The sequence below is a fragment of the Ictidomys tridecemlineatus genome, chromosome 10, assembly GCF_052094955.1.
Source record: "Ictidomys tridecemlineatus isolate mIctTri1 chromosome 10, mIctTri1.hap1, whole genome shotgun sequence".
Classification (NCBI taxonomy): Eukaryota; Metazoa; Chordata; class Mammalia; order Rodentia; family Sciuridae; genus Ictidomys; species Ictidomys tridecemlineatus.
This window is the reverse complement of record NC_135486.1, coordinates 13,856,916-13,880,860: the sequence shown is the minus strand read 5'-3', so window position 1 is coordinate 13,880,860 and position 23,945 is coordinate 13,856,916. Positions and strand designations below refer to the sequence as shown.

At 49.0% G+C, this 23,945-nt stretch overlaps 1 protein-coding gene across 11 annotated transcripts in view; it reads right to left on the bottom strand.

Annotated features, from left to right (window-relative positions):
• Window positions 1-23,945, bottom strand: part of Cacna1e (calcium voltage-gated channel subunit alpha1 E) — a 444,235-nt gene that overhangs the window by 64,492 nt on the left and 355,798 nt on the right. For 8 of the 11 annotated variants that reach the window (XM_078022436.1, XM_078022437.1, XM_078022439.1 and 5 more), the window contains 14 exons: window positions 23,572-23,684; window positions 21,994-22,106; window positions 21,508-21,639; window positions 21,000-21,072; window positions 20,079-20,196; window positions 18,122-18,189; window positions 16,531-16,628; window positions 12,473-12,529; window positions 10,670-11,323; window positions 10,002-10,315; window positions 7,962-8,118; window positions 6,741-6,870; window positions 5,957-6,016; window positions 5,166-5,272 (listed from right to left, as the gene is read on the bottom strand). In XM_078022436.1, coding sequence (XP_077878562.1) covers window positions 5,166-5,272; window positions 5,957-6,016; window positions 6,741-6,870; window positions 7,962-8,118; window positions 10,002-10,315; window positions 10,670-11,323; window positions 12,473-12,529; window positions 16,531-16,628; window positions 18,122-18,189; window positions 20,079-20,196; window positions 21,000-21,072; window positions 21,508-21,639; window positions 21,994-22,106; window positions 23,572-23,684 — 2,194 coding nt within the window. The remainder of the gene's footprint in view (window positions 1-5,165; window positions 5,273-5,956; window positions 6,017-6,740; window positions 6,871-7,961; window positions 8,119-10,001; window positions 10,316-10,669; window positions 11,324-12,472; window positions 12,530-16,530; window positions 16,629-18,121; window positions 18,190-20,078; window positions 20,197-20,999; window positions 21,073-21,507; window positions 21,640-21,993; window positions 22,107-23,571; window positions 23,685-23,945) is intronic. The other 3 variants (XM_078022444.1, XM_078022440.1, XM_078022443.1) reach the window with 1 other exon arrangement.

Genomic DNA, 23,945 nt, shown 5'->3' with positions numbered 1-23,945 from the left:
ATTTTAAACCTTCATTCTCTTCCATAATGGGGGAACTGAATGGCCCGTCTGGCTCTGTGGTAAATGGGTCCTCTTTGCATGAGCTAGGACTTTGTCCACCTTTCTCCCCCTACAAAATGAATGTGTAGTCAGTTTCCTTTGGGAGACTCCCCTTTCAGTTCTATGAGCAGGGGCTGTCAAGAAGGAAGTTCCCCGGAAAAAGCTTGAAGTTTGCGGGGGCAGGGGGGGGGGCTGCCTTATACATAGACAGGAGAATAGGAGCATGACCGCCAGTGAAAAATTTGCTCTCTTGTCCCTATATACTCACCATGCATGAGCTCTACTCATCTTGATTCTGAGTATCATTCACTCCTCTCTTGGGCGTGCACATTCTCACCATCAAAATCACAAACCCCCACAAAAACCAGAACAGAAGAGCATGTCACGTGGCTGCATCGGGACCTTCCAAATCTGGAATCCCCTGTGCCTGTGTTTCACTAAATGAATTTGGAAGCAGCTCTGCCGCCATGGCTAGTTCTGAATGCATTCGAGAGACCTTCTGCATCTTAGCGATGAGGGCAGAATGTCAAGTGTCAGGAAAGTGACACACTTGAATGAAAAGAATGTAATAAAAGCTAATGTGGGAACTCCAGTTCCTTCTGGCATCAAGAGGCAGATTGACTCATGTTTTTGTTTCTGGCCAAGGACTGAATAATGAAAGGCCAAGTGCGGCTGTGAGCCAGATCCCCTGGTGTGCCAAGGAGTCCTGACCTCACCTCTTGCCCTGCCACAACAGCAAACAGCCATGGGAAGCTTTGGCATCAGCAGCCAGAGAGCCCACGTGACCGACTGATGCACGTGCAGAGTAAGTCCCAAGGTGGGGGAGGAAGGAGGAGCAGAGTCGCCAGTCCTGTTTCTGTTAAAACATCTGTGCCAACAAGCAATCACAGCTGTGAGCTTACTACTGAGAATGGAACCTAGGACAGCTCACCTGCCCATGTGAGTTGAACAAGCCAAGTGACATCCCATGGAACAGTGGAAATGGAAGGTGAAGGTCCCCCAAACAAGGCATTCCAGGCCTCTCTAGCACTTCCCCTCTAAGATGCTGTCCTTATCTACCTGCCTGCACCTCTTCCTTCATAAACCTGGAAGACATGAGTCACGTGGACATAGCACCTTCACCATGCAGGGTCCTGTAAGGCTCAAGAAGACAACCTGCACGGTAGTCACGTGACCTATCCCACAGGCAGCTGCCTTGGGGTGGGGTGAGGTGCCCTGAAGTGCAAGAATGCACCCTGATATGCAGTACCCAGAAATGCCAAGGCCGTAACCATCTCCACCTTCCCACCCAGGAGGCCAGGAGGTAGAAGCGATGGCAACAGGGTTTCAGGAAATTAAGGGAAGCAGTATCTGGTTCTTCAGTAGAAAAAAAAAAAATCACCACACAGAAGAATCCCCCCTTTTCAGAAAAAAAATAAAAGACAAAGGTTTCATAGACCCAGCCACTCACCAGACTTTTCTTGAAACCTCAAAGAGGAAAAGGCATAGCTGGGGACATTTATAGTTGGCAAACACTACGTGTCTCCATATGGCCCAGAAAGTGGGGTGTTGTGAGGGCAGTGGAATTAGGGAGAGCTCTTCCCAACCCCTGCCAAAACCTGCCCACCTCCCTACAGAGACTCTGGGCTTAGGAGGAGACCCGAGTGTTCTTATAAATGCTTTATAATGTAAAAGTGGACTGAGAAGAACAGAAGAGATGCAAAGTGGGTATCTTTCTGTTGATTTTCCTATCCACTGGTATGTGCATGCTGATAACAAATCCCCTCCCTCTTCTCATCAAAAGTCAGTCAAGTTTCCAAATGGAATTTGGCAGGTTTACATTATAAAGAATTCATTTAGTATGTATGTGGCTACAGAGAACAGTGACCTCTCTCCAGCAACTACATACATAACACATAAGCTTTAGGAAGCACGTGACGGCAGGTGCAGATCTCTGCAACAGGACTGACTTGGTGGAGAGTGCAGCTTTCTTTGAGAATTCAGCTGGAGGCTATTCCCTCCCCTTGGTGAGGGACACTGCTCTTGTGAGTCAGACTGGGTTCTGAGAAGGGTCTGGCTGGCATTGGTGGAAGGGATGCCAAATCACCTCTGGTTTCTGAGGAGCCACATAATGGTGCTACCATGGCAACCTCCATCAGTTGTTCAAACGGACTGAGCAATATCCTTTGCAGAAGCCTCAGCAAGGCAAGATTCAATTTCAAGGAGGATACAAAGAAACCAGGACAGGAATAAAGTTATCTGAATGGTGGACATTCTGTGGGGCAAATCTATGGGCAATGAGGATCAAAGTCATACAACCACAAGGAGAGAGACTGACAACCCACGGTTGGCTTCCTGCTGGCCTGACCCCCTGATGCTGGGGGACACAGGCTCTCTTCCCCAGACCATGCCTTCAAGATGCTGACAAGTGGGACTCCTGCTAACCCTACCAATGTGATAGTAGAGCTGAATTCTCTGGTGCCCTTAATGAGAAGGGGAAGGAGCAGAGTTAGGAAGCATGGGCATATGGGTGAGAGAAAGCATTACCTGGACTTCAGCAAATGTGATAAAAACCAGAAGAGGGAAGAGCAGGGGGCCTGATTCATGGGCAAAGAAAAGGGAGAGGGACTAGGCATGGCAAGCTTGGAAGGATGATGACAGAGTGTATGGAGAAGGGTGGGCAAGACCAGCGGCATTTTGGGGAGAAATGAAGAGAAAGTTCGAGAAGTAACATCACTAAAAGCAAGTGATGGATCATCACTGTCAATCCATCACATAAGCAGGGACCCCAACCCAGGGGCTTTCTGCAGTTCTCTGCACTGTACCTGGTCTGAGGACCAAGAGAGAGCCTTCAGGTCCAGGGCTGTTAAGGCTTCCCCTGCCACCAGCACTAAAGCCACCACTGCCACGTTTCAAAGAGCACAGAGAAAGAACAAGACAGATGACAGGCCCACAGCACATTGTTGTCACTCTGAGCCCGAGGAAAGACAGCTGGACTGTGCAGAGGGAAAGCACACAGGAACTTCTAAATTGCACCTCTAACCTGCCGCCCCTGGGCACCGACACACCTGCCTGGTTACCAGGCTCACGGACACCGGTGGGGGCGGATGGGTGAGAAACAGTCACACAGTTCTTGGACTGGCCCAAGTCCGTCTTCAACTATCTACATGCATTATGCACCATCACATACATCGCTCCTATATTCACGCTTCATGGCAGGAAGTGAGTTAGAAGGATAAAGCAGAGAATTAATGTTTATTGATCACTCACACTGCCAGGCCCTGTGCTAAACACTTTACACATCTTGTCTCCATTTTTGGGATAACTGAGGTTGGGAGGATTAATATTTTTGGTGTGGTTCAAGGACACACAGCTGGAAGGGAGAGGGGCTGATCTTTAAACTAGGCTCTGCCCGACTCCACAGCCCACACCCTTCCCGCCACCCCAGTGAACACTATTCTTCCTCAAGTTCCTTCGAGTTCTTTCCTGTAGCTGCTCTCTTTTCACCCTTTATCCAAAGACAAACTATTCTACCGAGTCAAAATGAGAGAATTACATGGGGAATAATGCATGCAAATGAACTGATAGAATTAGAAGGTAACTTGACCTTTTGAGAACTCAAGGGTAATATTTTATTTATCTCTAATCAAAAATAAGGTGGGCTACCTTAGGACAAAGGTAGACTAACACATCTTCCCAAGAGAGACAAGGAAGATCTGGGCGTTTTGACACTGCTGGGAGAACCTGTGATACTTGTGTGAAATTTCCTTGGGAGCAGTTCATGTGTGTCTAATTAAAGTTTGGGAGGGGAAAGGCAATTCCACCCAAGTCCAATGGGGTTACTACACTAGAGCACGAGGCGACAAGGCACACCAGACTTATCCTGACCGCCGGCCAATCTCAGAGTCATACTCAACCACGCTCTCTTTTGGAGGGTCTCAGTGGCTGCTGCAGCAGTCCTTTCTGGTTCTGGATGAGCTTCGACTCTTAGCACATCTGGGGAGCTCTCCCCTCTCCTGCAGACAGAGTGCACCTACTTGGGAAGCATTGCTTCTGAGCTTTACCCCACCTTTTTTGTCCTGCCAGGATGGATAAGGAATGGAGGCTGGCGGTGTTTGCAGGGAAGAGGGATGACTGACCTCCTAACAGCTTAGACCTGCAAAGAGGAAACCTACGGAGACACCTTGTCCCTTTCCTCATGCTGCTGAGCTTCCTTCTGTTTCATCAGAAATAATGTGGATCTCACCTTGCTTAGAAGGGGTGGCTCCTACTTAAAGAGGCTGGAAGGATGGCTCAGGGAATTCTACTGTGTCACCCGGAAGAGACAAAAGCTGCTCTCCATAGGACAAGGTATGGACAGAGCTCAGAGGCTGTCATCAGTCCTGCTGGGGCCTTCCCAATACCTGGTTTCCAAAATGCCCCAACAGTATCCCTATTTCTTAGCTAGAACAGGGATAGTAGAGGGCTAGGAGAGCCCCTCCATTGGCTGAGTTCCTCAGGAAATATGAGAATATGATTGAAAACCTGCTACAGTAGTAATAATGTGTGTGGGGGAGAAAGTCCCCCAAATGAAATGAACATGGTTTAGTCACCTGAATGGCTTAAGACCATCTTCTTAAGTGTGTAGACAGGAGGGTTTGGAAAGTCGTGATGTCTGGAGATGAAACATATCCATATGATCTTTATGTCCCTGCACTAGTTCTTGGTTACCCCTACTTAAGGGCAAAAACCTCCCTGTGCACAGGACTCTGGAAACACGAACTGCTCTCCCTCTGCATCCTTCTTTCGAGCTGTTCCTTTGATAGACTAAAGAATGAAAAGACACATCTGCTGTCCTTGGGTCTGCTTCTAGGTGCATGGAGGCATTGCCAACACCCCGAGCTCCTCCTGTGCTGGGGCCTCCGACTTCTGCCTCCTGATGCTTTCTGGCAGGACAGGGGAGGCAGGAGCATTTAGGTCACATGAGCTGAAGCTGTGAAGCCCTTAGGAGGTCGGTGGAGGACAAGTGGTAAGCAGATTCCTGGGGCAGCACTATTTGGACCCACTGTTTCATTTCTCAGGCTGGCCACGGAGAAGGCCCTGAATCAACCAGAGTCTCCAGGAAGAGGGGGAAGAAAAGGGAACAAAATAGGAATCGAGCCACTTACGCCAGAGCAAAGGCCACCAATGCACCAACCACCACCACAAAGTCCAAGATGTTCCAGAGGTCTCGGAAATAGGACCCATCCTGCAGGATCAAGCCCTGGTCTATCATCTGCAGGACAAGGGTATAAACAACCACAGGTGAGCTCAGCAAGGGCGGATGACCGTCGTGAGCTTTGGCTCATCATGGCAGCACCTCTACTGCCACCATCTCCTCAACCAACCCTACCCTGAGACCTGAGGAGCAAGAGTGGGTGTCCAACAGGCTCGCTCCAGGTAATGGTGATCGCTGAAGCTCCTTTCTCTTAGCCACATGGGGTGGAACTAGATTCCTGTTCTTGCCACATATGCACAGGTGGGTAAAACCCAGAGGAGAGACTGGGAACAAGATAGGCATGTGGGGGTGGGGGATATCATGGTGATTGAAGGGAGTACACCTAGGATTGGACGGAGTCCAGGAAGTCTCACCTCTACCTGACCCTATGCCTTGGCACCTGCCCAGGCTCAATCTAGGAAGTACATTGGGCAGAGGGGAGAGTTCACCCAAGTTCACCTGTCTACACAGTCTTCCCACTACTCGGGCCACATGTACAGGTTTGTTCAGCCCAAAGACAGCTACATAGGTATGTCTCACTGACACAGGATTCAGAGGTGAGTGGAGGAAACAGCAAAGACTCTCCCGAGGCTCTGTCATGAGCTACTGTAGGGCACCATTGGGGAAAGACCCTAAACTCAAGGAGCAGACAGGCGACCCATCCAAACCCTGGAGCCCCGGTTTTCTCAGGAGGATTTTTACCTTTATAACCATTTCAAAGGTGAACACACCCGTGAACACATAATCGAAATACCTCAGGACCTGTAAGACACAGGGAGAGGTAAGAGGAGCACACAGGCCACCAAGGTACATACACGCTTCCATCCTGCACAACCACCCTGGCTCCCACCACTCCCCCTAAGAACAAAGGTGTGTGGAATTACAACCACTAGTTGAATTGAGGTGGAGGAAGGGATGAGAGGGCCCTGAAGCCTGCTGGAGCCATGTGGCCCAGTGGCCAGTCCTTGACCATTTCCTCTCCTTGGCCAGAACTTAATATTTTGGGTCTGAATTTCTCCCACAAAACTTGCTCCAGTTCTGGTTTCGGATCTGGAATCACCAACAGTCCCTCCCCTCCTTGCCACCCTCAGATCTCCTGACATACACTTGTGGGATTCCAGGGATGTCTCAACACCCTGTGATAAAGCTGTAGCTCACGCTTTGTGCGTGCATCAGTCTAGGCTCTGTCAGATCCCCCTGAGCCTGCAGGTAGCTGCAGAGCCCCTCTCAAGCCCTGGCTGGTTCTGGGTGAAGACCCACAGCTGCAGCATAAAGGCATACAGTATGGTTGGGGGATTGTGAGGGGCTTCTCTGGAATGGTGATACTTCTGAGAAATAGGAGTGGGAAATTTCTCCATGTTTTCTCATTCCCCAGCAACCTTCCTGCCAATCTTGGCTCCCCTCCAATTGCAGCTGGAGGAGAGGAGTAGGGATGGGGCAGGTCCCAGAGAACCACAGAGATCAGCAAATGGCCCCCGTAACCTACTTTGTTGCGCTCCGAGTTGGTCAGAACAGGGTCCTCCGCAGCCAGGGCAATGCTGCTGGCTGCGATCACCAGGAGGATGCACATCTCAAAGTAGCGCAGGTTCACAATGTAATGGCAGGCCCTCCGGATCCTGTGGGGCAGATGAGACTTGCTGAGCTGGCCTCACTGAGTTGGGCACTTGTCTCTCCCCTCCCTATCCCTCTTACTCCTTCCACCCAACCCTGACCTCTTCCACACAGCCAGGCCCTCTTCAGAAGCTGCCGCCAGGGAGAGCAACTTAATTTCTCAGGCACCACCCTTCATTATCAGCCCCAGTGGAGGAAGGTAATCAGATTGCTTAGAGGCTGAACACACAAGAGGAGACACATCATCCGCAAGCAAACAGCCACAGGAGCAAATGGCATCAGGCTACACAACACAATCTCAGGGAGCCAGGGAGTGCCCTTCACTGCATCTTAGGGTCTTCTCCCCTGTGTAGCTGGGACCTGCCCAGAAAACTATAAGGAACCAAGATACAAAAACAGGCCTTGATTCTAATTAAAATTCCTGATAAGAACAGCAATTGGTTTTCACAGGCTATTGGGATGGAAGTATATCCTATATTCTACTTTCCAGCCTTACGATGACTGACGGCTTAACCTGGGTTCCTCCCATCCCAGAGTCCCACCTGAACCCTGCCACCCGTGTGCCCTTTAAAGGTTTCTGTGTCCTCCTAGTCTCAGAAGATGATCTGCATGTCACTTCCAGGGCAGAAGGCAGTTGTTTCTTCCAAATCCTATCCTTCCTGAACCTGACCTTCTAGACTTTTCCCTGACAACCTCATCTCATTCACCAAGCTCTGCTTTGAGAGCATGCCCACTGAAACTCCTGTGGATGATGTGGTCATTCTAGGATCTATGGTCTCAGCTCTGCTCTCTTTTGGGATGTTTGGTGACACCTCAAGTAAATATCCTTCTTCCCTCCACACCACTTACTGACCAAAGAATGGGTGAAGGGGTTCTTTTCTCATGACATCTCTCCCGTCTTCAGTTACTCTGTAGACTGTGGGCACAGAGTTCAGAGGCTGTTGACTTAACGGCTGACCTCACCTATTGGATCCTGGATGCTTCTATGTCTGGTCACCTTCTACTAGGAAGGCTCGCATCCCTCCTCCTATCACTCTGGCTCAAACCCAGGTTATCTGCCCTCATGCCAAAGGGGTAGCACTGGAAAGTGTCTCACGGGTTGGTGGTGCTGAAGATGAACATGGAGCTGTGGGGCACCATGGCTTTGCCTGTCTCACGCTTCTCTTTCTTCTTCTTCTTCTCTACCTCCTCTTCCTCCTCTTTGATATCTTCCTCCTTCAAGGGACTGGCTTCTCCATCAGTCTTGTTGCTAACTGCAAGAGGAACATGTTGGAATTTTCAGAAACGTGGCACAGTGCCCTTCAATTACAGTTGGGGACAGCACAGTTGGGAAAGGGGTGCCAGGATGCCCCCAGCCAGGCTCTCTGCAAACACCGAGGGTATTTTCTATAATAAAGTTAAGCCCTTCCCCTTGTCCAAATTCTATGTGACATAATCTTCTATGCCACACAAAGGATAATGGTCACGCCTCTTCCTTTACAGTTGAATTTCTATGGCTCAGCAAACAGCATGGTTGAAAAATTTACAAAATTTAGATATTTAAACTCCGGATTCTTATTGAACTCACTGGATTTTTATATCAATAAACCCTGAGTGGCATAAATTATTATTCCCATTGTACAGACAGTTCCAGGATATAAGCACCTTGCCTAAGGTCATACAGCCAGGATGGGTTTGGGATTCAAAATCCTATATGCTTTCAATGACATCACGCTGCAGGGGAAGATCTCAAGAAACTATTACTCTGCAGCTGCCGTTTTTGGCTGTGCCTTTTCTAGCCGTGGCGAATGTAGAGATGAGAATGCAGTAGTCATAGAATATGGGTCTGTGACTACAAGCCAAGCTGGGAGGACCATGGAGCCAGCAGATGAGTGGACCTCTTGGGCCGCTGTTCTGTTTCCATACTCGAGTCCCCATATAGGTGAAGATGGCTGGAGGCTGAGGCTAACAGAATAGGGAGGGGGACCCAGCCAGCCTCTCCCACTACTCTGTTCAGTGACTATCCTGGAACCCCGGGTGGGCAGCAAACCTCTGTGGTCCTGGCACCTCGCTGGGGCCTTCCAAAAGGTGACTCATGTGGTGTATCCAAAAGCCTTCCTATCACACACATACCTGTGCCCAAGGCCACAGACTAGCCCTGGAATGGGAACAGAGGGACAGTCAAGCTCTCTTGGGCTATTTCTCATGAAGGAGGATCCAAAACATTTATTAAAGTATAAAATCAAACAGACACCAAAAGAGACCGAGTCTGGAGTTCTCAGACACGCCCAAGTTAGCCCCAGGAAGCACTGGACACGCGAGATTTCACTTTTCAAAGCAGAACTGGAATTTTGATTGTGGAAAATATGAAGGAAGAGAGAGCAAGCCATGGAAGAAAGGCAAACAGGAACAGGAGAAGATGTGTGGAAGAAAAGTGTGGAAAAGTGGAAGGAAAACAACTCAGGAGGGTATAGCTGGTGGGACTGAGGCTGGGAGGGGTGGGATGGGGTCAAAGGTGAAATGATCTTTTTTTTTTGCTGTGTTTCCCTTTAAAGTTTCACAGATGAACATCTGTTGCCTGAAGGAACTTCAGAGAGAAAGTGTGACTAAAAGCTCCTAGGATAAAAAGATTGATAAAGAGTAATGGAATCATAAAATGTTAGCAGGGAAAGACCTCAGATTCTCTAGTTCAAGGCTCACTTTACAGATGCCAGACTGAGGTCTGGAGGGATGCAGAGGTTTTGGGAGGCCACTTTTAGTGAGCAGAACCAGGGCCAGAAAGAGCCCTCTTGCCACAGTGCACCCTAGCAGGGGTTCCCTCCTCATTTGCCCTGGTGACAGAGCACCGTAGAGGTCACAGAATATTCAAAAGTTAAATCAAATAGCTGGACATGGAACTGGGTACCCAGTCACATAGGATCCCTCTGAGGAATCTAGGATAGTCACAGGACCAAAGCTTAAGGAAATTTTATGGGCAAAAATAAAATTGAGAAAAAATCCTTTTCATTTTGCAAAAGAAAGCCACCACCATGTTCTACCCGAAGAACTTTTGGTGGGGACTTTCTATAAAGCTTTGCTGCAAGGACCCCAGAGCCAGCTGTGCCTGGCCCTGGGTGGGGTGGGCAGTGGGTGGAAAGGGGCCAGGGACTGTGCTCACTGTGAACCACTGTGGAATCCACCAAGGGGCCCACTTCGGGGATGGCGACCGTGACGCTGGTGCTCTCAGTGGTGGCCTTGTCAGTGTTGGCCGTGATGCAGGAGAGGTCAGGCTCGCTCTGGCTGATGCCCCGGCCCACGTCCAGCTGCACGTCGCCCAGCAGGGCTTGCTCACTGCTGCCTTCTGGCTCCTGCTCAGTCAGCGTGGCATCCTTCCCCACCTCCAGCTCAGGTTGGGGCAGGACTAGGGGTGTTTCTGCCTCATCGAGGGCTCCTGCTAGGCCAGAGCCCCTGGACACCATCAGACTGTTGGTTCTGGAGAGGGAGGGAGAGGTGGCCAGAGCTGGAGGGGCCTGCTGAGTGCACACAGCAGCATGCCTTCCAGCCCTACTTGGCCAAGTGGAGGGGCAAGCCCCGCAGGCCACATCCACTGCCTTGTTCCCGTCCCTCCACCTGTGCCCACCCCCAGCAGAGATGCCCGAGAAGACTGGACATGGTCTTCAGGGGGGTGGAGCCCATTGCCTGGGATATTCACTCACCTTCTAAAGGGCATTTCAGCCTCATCTACCATCTTATTAAAGGGGAAACAGGCTGAGAGAGCCTCCCGTTGAAGAACTCCTTCCCCTGTCCTGTGCTACTTGCCTCTAGGCACTCTGGGGACTCATTTACCTCCTCAAGTCCTGGCCCCTGTCCTCTTCGTGGATAGTCGGTTCCTTGCCCCCGTGGCTTCCCCGGGGCTCACGGTCCTGCTCCCCCTCGGCAGGCACCCCTTCGTCCAGATTCCTCTCCTGGCTGGCAGACCTGCTTCGGGAGGTCGAGGTCGATTCTTTGCCTTCTGTTCTGACCCGGCGGTGCCGGCTACGACGCTGGCTCTGTCTGTGCCTGGCTCGGTCCTCGAAGGTCACCACAGTCTCCCCTCCCCCAGTCTCCTGCTGGGTGGGGTCACAATTCCCATGACAAGGCCTGGCCAGCCATGGTGGTTCCCGCTTGCCTAGGGACAAAGGGCTTCTCTGGTTGTCCAGGACACTGGTCAGGTCCCTTCCGTCCCCCTTGAGGGATCCCCCACGGCTGATGCGCTCCTCCTCGCACTTCTCCAGGCCCAGGCCCAGGGCCAGGCCCTCGATAGGCCTGGGCCTCCGGTAGAGGCTGGGGTGAGCATTGAGCGGGTTGAGGGGGCTCAGTGGGTTGAGGGGGTTGAGGGGGTTCATTGGTGGGGCCTCCTCCTTGTTGAGGGCCTCCTGGCTGGACATCTGCATGTGTCTCCTCAGCTGGCTGGTACGCTGCTCCCACACGGACATATGGTGCCTGCGCCTCCGCTCCCTCCTGGCAAAGGGGAAACGGGGAGCGCCATCAGAACCCAACAGCCACAGGCCAAGGAGGGCGGCCACGGGGGCCATGAGCAAATGGGCACAAGGTGGGGGAGCAAATGGGAGCGCCTCAGACCTGAGACAGGAAGCACAGAGAGATGCAAGGAGCAGAGTGGCCATGAATAGGTAGGTCAATGGACCCATGCCTCCCAGTCCAGTCCATGGTGCTCTTCCCTCCAATCCCTGTTCTGCAGTAGCCAAGGGGTAGGGGAGGGATCAGCTCTAGTACCGACTCCCACGTCCCCAGAGTCTACGAGGGCGGTTGTACAAAGGCCCTCGCTCCCTGGTTCTCCTTGGATTCAGGACATCAGCTGGAGCCCACTCCGTACCCACCAATGGCCCTGGATTCTAGGTCAGAGATTTCCTCCCCTTCATCTCCCTTGCTTTTCCCTTAGACTGCAGCCTGGAATAGCGAGGGTGAAGACGTACCATGCTCACACACCAACAGAGGTTAAGAACAGTGGCAAGTAGAACTATGTAGCAAAAATCTTGACATCGTTCCCCCAAAGTGAGAGGCCTGTGGGTCTCTTCCATAAGAGCTGATAAAACCCACAGGAGACGGTCTGCACAGAGACTACCACCAGCTCCTGCTCAAAAATCACTCCTGAGTCCTGAGCTCTGCAGCTCACAGGCCTAGAGGAGCAACCACGTGGCAGTGGGAATGCAGATGTGAGGCATGCAGAAGAGCGCACAGGAGAGGGCTCCCAGGGCAGAAGGACAGACACACTCCTCACATGTCACGAGCACACGCCCACCACTGTCAAGGGGACTCATGTACCCACACACATCCTCGCCGAGGCCCACACAGATGTACACAACTGCTATGGGGGGAACACCCAGTGCTAATTACCAACACATGCCCACTCACAGGCCACACACAAGAGCAACAACGCACAGGGCCGCGTACTTGACACACGCTGACAGAAGCACACGTTGAAAGGTGCAGAAGGGCACGTCCACAGGTCATGGGCATGAAACACACACACACCGAGGCACACGCTGACATGCACACCCACTGCCACTTTGTCCACAGCAAGGACAAAAACACATTGTCCCCACACCCACACAGAACCACTCACAAACACGCAAACCGGTACACACATACAGGTGGCTGCTGCGTGGCTCCCACATCGACATGTGGTGTCTTCTCCTTCTGTCTCTTCTGGGAAAGAAAAATGAACAGGTTCAGTTCACCCCAACCTCTAGGAAGCTCAAGCCCCAAGCCACCAGCAGATTTCTGGAGGGAGGTCAGAGTCCTCGGCCGTCTGCAGTTTCGCCACAGGTGCTGTGGACTCCCCATCTTCACCACTCCAACCGAGTGGCAACTTTTGAGTCCTTGCTATTAGCAAATACATGGATCTCATGTTTGAGGCACACATGCAGGGACAAAGAGGTCATACCAGTCCATACAGATGCTCAAATGTCATGCCCAGTGGCACTCACACCTCCACCTGCCCATCCTTCAGAGAATTATTTGGGCAACTTTGATGAGCAGTCCTCCCTTCTCCCTGATCATTCAGATAACAAAGCACATTCACATAGGTGACTCCCCTACCTGCCACTCCTATGGCAGATCCTGACTCCATCTCACAAAACATGCAGGGAATAAATGCTCCGCCATGCATACCCATGAGGCTTCAGAGCAGCCTATGGCCAAAGGCAGGGCTACCATGTGCTACCACCCACATCCTCCAAGATGTAAGTAGTGCCTCTGCATCTGCATAGCATGATGCCCTGGCCAGAGGTTCAGTCTGCTCAATGGGTAAAGCCAGTATCTATCTTCTTAGTTTTATTCAGAAAAATCTCTCTTCCCCACACACACTGTCCTTATAAATACAGGTTAATGGAAGGTCAGGGTGACAGAGATGGCATCTGTGGACAGGCTGTGTGGTGAAATGAGACTGTCAGCACAGGGTCCATGCTCAGGAGGAAGACAACACATCTAGGATATCCTTAGAGCAAGTCTGCTCCAGCCCCTGGACTGCTGAACTTGGCCCAGCCCAGTGGGCCCTGCCAGACCTGGGAGGTGGGAAAATGCTGCTCCTTCCCTGAGAGAATCACGCCCAAGGCAGAACATGCTATGCGATCTAACACTGCCGCCTGCCACATCACTCATGTCCAGAGAGGAGCCTGATCCAAGGGCAGGCCTGAGGGAGAAGAGAGGCAGCTGGTGTGAGTCTCCCTCTGGGTATCTAGAGGAGGCCCAGTGCATGTATGCACACAAGCACCCACTGATGCCAACACTGTGGTGGAGATTGTGGAGATGCCTGTAAGCACCTCCATTGAACACATCCCTCAGCATCTGCAGCCCGCATTGCCACTAGGCACAGGTTGGATGGGGTGCGGAGAAGCACGGGCAGCAGAGAGAAATAGAACATGCACTCCAGACAGGCAGCAGGCACAGCCCGCCAGGAAAAGCACAACATCCCATCTATTTGCAAATTTTCAAATATTCAAATGCCAGCCCTCCAGAAGAATGTAAAGGTGTGAGTATATGGAAGGATTCTGTCTCACACACACACACCAAAAAAAAAAAAAAGAAAGAAAAAAAAGAAATGGACATACAAACACACACACACAGGCCAGGCCAAAGAGAAGCCAAATTCTGATTGTCACATCAGACACACACTTCACACTCTCCTTCGTCTTTCTACTCACATAGACAAAGATCCAAATTCACATTCATGCTGAAAAACCATACAAAGAATTATCCGCATCTTCAAATCACGCAAATGTGACCTTGTGGGCATCCGACCATAGCCTTGTGGAATAGGAAGAGCAAAGGGCACCCTTCCCGTTTCAAAGATAGGGAAATAGAATTTCTGAAGTCGAAGTGACAGAACTAGGACCATTACTCCGACACCTTTATTTGCCACGATACCCTTCCCATTTTTCCTTTCCAGTCATTTGCACAGACCAGAAAGCAGGGGTCTGGCCTGCATACCGCAGTAGGACACACCCTCTGTGGTTACCATGGCCAACAGCACACGCTCGCAGCACATGTGTGGGAACTAGAGCCCAGGTCTTGGCTCACCTTGGAAATTTGTAGCACCTTCTATCTCACTGTGCCCTGAGGCACATGGCTCCATTCTCAGAGCCCGGTGCCTACCCATGTTTCATTCATTCTTTCCATAAATAGTGAGTTTCTACTCTGGGCCAACCACTGTCCCAAATCACATTTCTCCAAACCCACTTCTCCCCCAGGCATCCTCATGTCAGTAAATAGAGCCACCCACTCATGAGCAGCAGCCAGTCCTCTCCATCCCCATTTTTATACCTGTGCATGTGTTTTAGCCCAAATTCATGAGTTCGGGGAAGGTAGGTAGAAATCACTCAAGACTCAGAATACTCTGAAGAGGAAGCAATTATTTGGCATTGCCTCATCCATCTTTGATGATTTTTTTTTCTCCCACTCACATAAGAGGGGCCAGGAGCCAGGCCTTTGCAATTTTGAACAATGCAAACAAGATGATGGTTATGTGGGACTCCCTTCCCCACACAGAACTTGGGAATATCCCTACAAGGGGAGGTGAAGGCCAGTCAGGAGAACCTCCCACAAACATTGGGTCATCAAGAACTCCTCCCTTACCAGCTTCAAGTAAGGAGTGACAAGGTCTGGTGTCAGGATAGAGTTCTACCTCCCACGGGGCTCACACCCTCCCCATGGATGCCCTCTGGGCCACTCACACAGGCCTCATGCAGGTCCAAAACAATGATAGGCTCTGAGCCCCTCCTCCCAGACCTCTCCCTCTCACAAGGGAGAGGCCAGGCCCCTGCAGGGCCCAGGCTAAAGGCCCTAGTTCTACCTGTAGCCCTAGATCCAGGCTGAATCCTCCACTTTGTCACCTCCCCTTCTCTCCCCAATCTAGTCCACCTGGATTCTGTTCCCACCTGGCTACTCATAAGGTCACTAACAGTTCTTGTTGAATCCAAGGGTCCCTTTTCTGTCCCCATCCTAAGCGGTCCTTTAATAGCAGGTAGCGCGGCTCCTACTCCTCCTTCCCGCAGGGTTTCTCCTATAGGTTCCAGGACACAGCTTCCCCGTTCTCCTGACTCCTGGCTGCACCCCCTCAGCCTCATTTGTTGAATTTTCTGGCAGACCTGAAGCGCAGGCAGGCGCATGCTCAGCCACTGTCCTCAGCTCCTCTCTTCCCTATTCCCACTCTCCCTGGGTCATCTCACCCACACTGATGGCTTAAATACCATCTAAATGCAAATGACTTCCTCCAAATCTTTATTTTAATCCTGACTTCTCTTCTAAGCTCTAGACTCGTGTAACCAATAGCCTATCCAAACACTTAGATTCCTTAGAAGTGTCTCAAATTTAATGTGGCCAAAATGAACTTTAGATTTCCACCATCTCCAGGGGATCAGTAAATACCACCACCTTCTACCCAGCTGTTTAAGCTTCAAAACCTTAAAACCTGGGAGCCACTTTTGTTTCTTCATCTCGTCACCCTCACCCCTACTGCATCTAATCTACCAGCTCGTCCCATTGGTTCTCACTCCAAAACACAGACCGAATGGGATTACTTCTGACTCCATCACCACTACCCGCCTCTAAGTCGCCATCACTTACTTTAAGAACCAACCCTGTTTCTCTGCCTCCACTCTTGGCCCCACAATCCATTCTCCACAGAGCAGAGTGACCTTCTGAAGTGTCAATCCTATTTCCTCATCCTCCCACAGCAAGCCCTCCAGTGGCTACAATTAGAATAAAAGCTAAATTCCTTCACCTGGGGGTTAGGTAGCTTTGAGCTGGCTCCTGCCCACCTCCCTGGCATTGCCACCTCCTTCACTACACCTCAGCCATGCTGGTCCTTGCTGGGAAATACATTCTTTAAAATGTCACCCAACTGCCTTCTCTAGGTTTAGGTCTCTGCTTACACACTGCCTCCCATAGAGTCCCTCTAAGGAATCTCCCCAAAACTCTTGCCTTACAACCTGTTCTGCTCACTTTGCCACACTTACTGCTGTCTGAAATGTGCAGGTTTATTATCATTCTCCATGAGAACAGAAACTTCCGTCCTGTGTTCTGCTGCGTTCTCAGGAATATTCCTGGCATGGGGGAGGCACGTTCCTACAATCCATCATTTTATGAGTTGATGGACTGGCTTTGGTACAGTAGATGCCCAGGGTCAGGAGAGGGGGCGGTGGACTCACTCGATGGAAGGCATGTTAGGCGCGGACATCGGGCTCACTTCCTTGGCCTTCTGCAGTGCATGCTTCTGGTTGAAGGCCTCCTCTTCTTCCTGTTCATCCTAGACATAAAGCAGAGATGGCTTTGCTTTGGATCCTCATAAAGGAGAGTAGCTTCCTCTAGGTGTCCCCAGAGGGCATTCTGAAGAACAGGAGAAGTGGTCAAGCCAAGGAAGAGGGTGAACAAGGCAGCCTCAGGTGAAGCAGCATTAGAGACCTGGTGACCAGAGACCAGGCCCCTTAGGAGCCAGGAGGCTCACAGGCCCCACAGGGCCAGAAATGCTCCTTTTCCCCCTACACCCAGCCCCCCATAGCTGCTCAGGAGACCTATAAACATCTACTCCTCCCTGAGCCCTGAGCAGAGCTGGCCCAGGCTACAGAGGTCAGTGGCAAGAGGTGACACTTCTCAGACGTCCTGCAGTATTTAGATATGACAGAGCAGAGTTATTTCCCACAGAGCCCCCCTAAAACAAGCATTGAGGCCTGGCACCCCATCACGGCAACTTCCCTGCATAGCTAATTGGCTCCACCCTGGGTTCTTAGGCAGAGATTTCATTTCCTCACCTGTATTCCTGCTCATAAATGATGACATCAAGGAAAATTATTTCAGGTAGAGTGACTAGAAGCATCAAGAACACACACATCTCTCTAGCATCCTATGGTTTCCACACACATTCTTTCACCTGATCCTTGGGGTAATGCTGTGAGGCCCACAGGGGAGATGTACCATTCCCATCTTTACATAGGAGGAAAAGGATGCTCTAGAAATCAGGAGTCTAGCCAAAGCTAGAACAGCCAGTTAGTGCCAGGTGTAGGGTTCAAACCCAGCCTTCAGATACTATTGGTGGTATCCTTCCTACCACACCAGGCAGATAAGACCCTCAAGCAATGGAAGGAGAGCAAGCAACACTTCAGAGAATACAAGGGGAAAGCTGAACAAAGTTACCAGCATGCTCTGTGCCTCTTCCCCAAACAAATTTGCATTGTGTGGGGAGAAGAGTTTTCACTTATCTCCTTAGACCTCCCCACTGCAATTTGGAGAGAAAAGGAGGAGGAAAGAAAGAAAAGCTCTTGAGAAATGTAGTGTCTTGCTTCATTGACACTGTCTCAGAGTAACCATGGCCATTGGAATACCCCCCAGCAGCAAGAACTGCCTTACCCCACTCCTCTCACACCCAAACCTAAAACCTTAAAGGTTAGGTTGCATGATGGAGATCACACTCACAGGTCACTGTAGGAGAGGTGCAGTTTAAAATCCAGAGCTCTAGAATTTCCCCTGACTGTTCATGTTATAATCTTGGAAAGGACCCCTTTGAGGACTCACAGAAGGAGTTGTTTCCTATAGCCCATGAGACCCCCAGGCTGGTCTGGACTTAGCAAACTCAGTGAAAGGGAACCATGCTTCCTGTATGAATATGTCACTTTCCAACTGTCCAGAAGCTTCCAGAAGAGGTCTCCCTTGTAGGTTCAGTCATGCAATGCAGACTTCCTGAGAGTTCCTAGGGCCAGGGGACCCCCCAATGGTACTAGAAAACCATCCGATTAAGAGGCTTACCTTGGTCAGCTCCTGAGCGTTGGCCAGATTATCCACAGCAATGGCCAAGAATACGTTCAGTAGTGTGTCTGGGGTTATGGGTTAAGGATAAGTGAGAAAAGTAAAAGCCTTGGCAAGTCTGTGAGGCCACCTCTCCGTCTATCCCTCCTGGACACTGGCAGGAGATGATGCTAGGGTCTGTGGGGTGGTGGTGGGGAGAAATGCTGCGCCATGCTGTTGGCAGGAGAAAGAGGACATGTCTTTCCTCCTTCTGTATATCTTCTGTTCACAAAGGACCAAGAATGTCTGAAGCAAACCACCTAGGAGGCCCTGTGGGGTGAGGAAGCCTCCAGATGACGGTGTCCAACTCACAGCAATAAATGGCAAGAGAATCACAGAACAAGACGAGCAGACAGCTGAAGGCAGGAGCTCATTTCTCCTTCCTGGGAGGCTTGAACTGAACCCTGCCTGGACCAATGGGCATTATTCTGTCCCTACAGATGAAAGGAAATGAGATCCCACATCCCTGTCACCGAGCAACTCTCAATAATGGTACCCTAAAACTTGCTTCTCTCATTCTTCTTGTTCAGGTCCTAGGAGGCTTCCATGATTCATTTAACAAAATGTCACAGCACAGACACGATTCGTTATGAAATCCACTTCTATTCCACGCTCTAGCCCCTGAATCCCCAATTTTCTGTCTTCAAGACCCAAGTGTTGCAGAACATAAAATTGATTCTAGCATAAAAGGCCAACTCTGGCCATCCTCAGAATAACAGGAAAAATTAAGGTGCCACTGTGACAACCTGGCCTTCCATCTTTGTGACTCATTTTGTAGCTTTCTTTTTAAGAATTTCTCATGTTTACAGTCTTCTCTGATCTCTAAGTTTTTTGCCCTGAAAACTTCTAAAGTATTTCTTTTTCACAAGACTATAGAAAATGCAAAACTACAGCCATGGCTCTCCCTTTTGGCAATACTAATCCCAGTTCAAGGCAAGTTCCATTCCCCCAGGTTATCTAATCATCACATGGTAGTTTGCAGTTTTTAAGGTACAGTCAAATAATTATCTTATTCCATATTCACTATGAACAGAAGCGATATTGTTATTTTCCCTTGAGATGTGAAAAACAAAAACTCTAAATGACTTTTCCAAGGCCACACACCTGCAAGCAGGATTGCTGGGATTCAAACTTAAATCTTCCTGGTCTAGATCTTTTAACCAGATATAAGCTTTGGAGCTAGAGGATTTTGTTTCTAATCTTACTTCACAATTTAGCTGTTGCTTGACCCCATCAGGTCATTTCTCTTCTCCTTATAAAGTGAGGATTAGATGAAATGTGCCCGTATGGCACAGAGTGTAAGGCCTCACATACAGACAGCATAAATTCAATAAATATTAGCTATGCTGAATAGCAAGCACATCCCTGAAAACTTAGAGTTCAGAGGAAGATTATAAACTAAAGAAATGTATAAAAAGAAAGCTGTCCAGGGAGTCATACAAAAATAATAGTTATGTTAGTTTATAATGTTATTAATGCTCAGTATTAGCATTAATTAGCATGAGTAATATTAATCATAATACTAATATTTTTAAAATTTTACTATGTGGCAGACTTTTTATATTATCATTTAATTAATTCATTAGTATTAAATCCATCCATTATTTCAGCCTACAATGATCTTTGTCCTTTTGTATTGTGTTCATTCAGAGTCTCTCCAACCATTCAACATGATGGACATGTTTGTGACTATTTGAGTAGACTGTGTATTTAGATAATTCTGTCTCGGGTTTGTATTCTTTACAGAACTAGCACACGAGTTCTCAAAGACCAGAATCCGTATTTCCTCTAGTACACCAAGCAATGTTTGTGACCTTTCTCCTTGCCCACCCAAGCTCTACCATGTCTAGCACCACACCCTCCTCAGGTGCTGGTCCAGGAAGGTGTCAGTATAGAGAAGAACATCTCAAAAGGATACAGTTTCCAAACAAGGTGAGCACAATGAAGTAGATGGCTGACCACATGCCTGAGCTGACCCCACCCTGGGAGCGGATCCCATTGTACATCACCTCATTCCAGTCCTCCCCTGTCAGGATCTACACAGAGCAAAGGACAAGCCCATCAGGACTTTGGGCCAGTGCAAAGGGCAAATCCTAAGACTGGATCTTTTCCATCTACCTCCTTGCTTGGTCTGCCTACTGGGGGGTGAGGTCAATCCTATGAATAATCCTAATCATTCTTTTGTTTTACAAGAGAATTTTGTACATTGAAAATGGAAGGAAATCAAAACGAATGGTTCTATTCCTCAGACTACAGAGCGATTCCCAGCTCAGGCAGGCCCCGTGGGACTCACACAGATCAGGTGGACTGATCAATACCTGATTGTTTCTAGAGCTGACAACACTTAGTTCCAGAGACAGCAGCATTATTGAAGAGAGCCTCATGGGCTCCAGTTTAGCCCCAGATTTTTAAGTAGTGTTTCTCTTTATCTGAAAGAATCTAACACGTTATCAGTGTTGATAGCATGTTTTTTTTTTTTTTTGGAAGGGAACATGGAAAAAAAAAAAAAAACCTCTTTAAATGATCACGTGGATTAGAAGATGCTCCAGATTTCAGGCAACCACAAATGTGATTTGACTGAATGTGTCCAACTCTGTGTCATGCAAACTTGGATATAGGGAAAGGACACTGAGGTGAGCATAATAGAATTGTTTTGTTATGGGTTAAAAACCGAGCCACAGAAATCCAAGGGATTGTGGTATTGTTCAAAAAGAAGAGTACCCTCTTCCCTGGGAGGGGCCTGGAGAGGAAAAACGGGAGTCTCCCAACCCTTGAAGACATTGTCGTCCCTCACGTGGAGCCAAAGTGACATAGCATTTCTAGATTATCAACCTCATACCTGGAACACAGTCATGATGGCTGCAGGAAAAGTATCAAAATTTGCAGAAGGAGTACCATCATTAAAGTTAAACCTGAAAAGGAGATTTGGAGAGGAAAATGCAATGGGAATCTCGTGTACCACATTCTCCCAAGATCACAGCTTCACCACTTTTCTCCTTTCTCCACATCTCCCCTTTCCCCTACACTTTACCCCATCCCATGTGCCTTATGAAGATGGTAGCAGTGACTTGTACTGATGAACTATGCACTTTGAAAGGTGTGGTTAATAAGACAGGGTTTGGGCTGATTGTCAATTACAAGACTCCCTGTTGTACACTTCAGGGGCAGCTCCAAAAGCATAGGTCCCCAGAACAAGCACCCCTACAGTGTGAAGGGCTAAAAGCAGAGACATTTGTCCCATATGTGCACTGTGCTGTTTTCAGTCCATGAACCAGAGCAAATGAGACGGTAGCAGGTTGATGGAATCAATGACCCTGGACTTCAGATGAAAGGCACTTGGCACTCACCTGCCTCCAAACAGTTGCATTCCTAGCAGCGCAAAGACGACGATGAAGAGGAAGAGGAGGAAGAGCAAGCTGATGATAGACTTCATGGAGCTCATCAAGGAGACCACCAGATTGCGGAGGGAAGCCCAGTACCTAGAAAACCCAGACAGAGTCACAGCTGTGGACACTGGATATCGAGTCATCCCCAAGTCCAGGTCAGCATCTGACTGAGGGTCTATAAAATAGGCTGTACTTGGAGAGTTCCAGGAAGAGAAGATGGCAGCAGCGTGTCGCCCCCTGGGGGAATGCGGCACCAGAGCTGGCACCACAGATATCTGTCTAGTCTATCTTTGGAGGAGGAGGAGGAGGAACTGGAAAATGGAGTAGGGGGAACGGGGAAGGGAAATCTGTGGTCTGGAAAAAAAACAGAAGGCTGGAAAGAAACTTAATAAGGCAGAAAAAGGCCCTACTCGCAAGGGTGCTTGAGTTCAAATTCTCATTACTTACTTGGTTATTTTAAATATTCTCAGAAGCCGGAGCGCTCGCAAGACACTGATTCCGAAAGATGTACCAGGTCTGAAGATAGCCCAGACCACTTCAAAGATGCTGCCCACTGTGACCTAAGAGGCAAACCCAGCAGTGAGAGCCGAAGAGAAGCATTCTGGTATTGAGCACACAATCAACAGCTCCCTCTGGGCTATGGAGAATTTAAGACTCTGCTCCCCACCTGGCCTACCTCCAATCGGGCTACTAATTTTTGAAAGTACCAGAGAAAAATATGACTCTGCCACTCACCTCTCAATGCCCTAAGTTGCCCAGGTTGGCCTCCAATTTGAGATTCTCTGTCTCCCGAGTAGCTGGGATTACCAGTATGGCCCAACGTGTCCATCTTGGGAACCAGTTTGAATTAGTACAGATTATGTGCTGATTTAGAAATCTCAGAGGGTCCATGTTCTCTCATCATTCTAGAGTTTAGTGTTAACAAGAATGTTCTGGTCCCATTATGTTAGCTATCTTTTAGTCACTGAGGACCCACATACCCCAATGTGACAATGATTATTGACATAGGGTTGGATTGTTATAGAAAGAAGCAATTACAAAGTAACACTTCAATTTATGGGTTTTAGTTCCATATTGATTGTCTACTATATTAGTCATTGTGCCGAGAAAAATAATAAATTAATCCTTACAGCAATGCTGAAAAGTACGTACACGAGAAAACCAAGGTTAAAATGGTCTCTCGCTAACTGTTATGCCTGCGAATTGCCTGTACTCAGAACCATATGTTCCAAGTGAAAATGTAGATTGAGAAGAGCTTGAAATCCTTAGCACCTAACTAAGCTTTGGCAGAAAAAGAAGTAGGTTTGGCAGAAAGAGGAGGGGTTCAGGAACCCAAAGTTCTGTGACCTCATTCTTCTGCTCACAGGGTGTGCAGACCTGTGGAACTCTGCGTAAAAAGGGAGAGTGCCAACTCCCCTCACCCAGGAGGGCATACAGGACTCCCCTGATCCCTGCAGGAGCAAAACACAGTGTGAACGATTTAGAGATTGCTGGTGGGACGCACACCTAGAAGTTAGGTAGAAATCAAACAGCTGATTAAAATGTTCTATGGGGGACTTGCGAATAAAAGCACGTGTGTGTGTGTTTACATGAGGGTCTATCTGGATAATTATGCTAATTTTAACAAAAATAGAAAAAAAACCCAAATATATAACCTTTGCTTTCTCGCAGAACTACCTCTAGAATTATGTCCTTTGTCCTTCTCTCCCAGACTTCCCCAAGATAATAAGTGGTTCAAGATTCTGGCTATGGGTAGCTTTGTAAAATTTCATTGAGCTATATGCTTAGTATTATGTGTTACACATCAACACAAACACGAAAAACCAAAGAGCTTTAAAAACCCAAACAAACCCTGGCACGGCCAGGATCTGTTCACTTCTAAACTCTCTCTAGCTCCTCTTATCCATTCTCCTTTTGCAAATTCTGACTTCAATGGGTCATGCTGAGCAGTGGAGCAAGTTGCTTATCTAAAACCACAGCATGGCAACACAAAGCAGAAAGACAGGCAGGCTTCTGAGGACTTACCCCAAAATCAAAGCAGTTGAATGAAGAGTGGAAATAAAGGCGAGGCCCCATGCCGTACATTTTCAGGGACATCTCCAAGAGAAACAGTCCCAGAAACAAAAATTCTGCATAGTCTGAAAGTGTTAAAAGGAGGAGCATTTGGTCATAGATGGTGTGGGGTCTTGCACACTCCAACTAACACCACCACGCCCGCCAGAGGAGCCCATGACAACACACTCTAGGGACTTTCATTGGCTGTGTTAGGATAACTGGACACTCTCTGAGCCTGGATGGGTTCCAGGCTTTGTTGTTTTTCAAGAAGTAGGTTTCTCATTGGTCTTTGAGTGGAGGATGAGCTCAGAAGAGAAGTAAAGAACTTTATCATGGCTTAGATG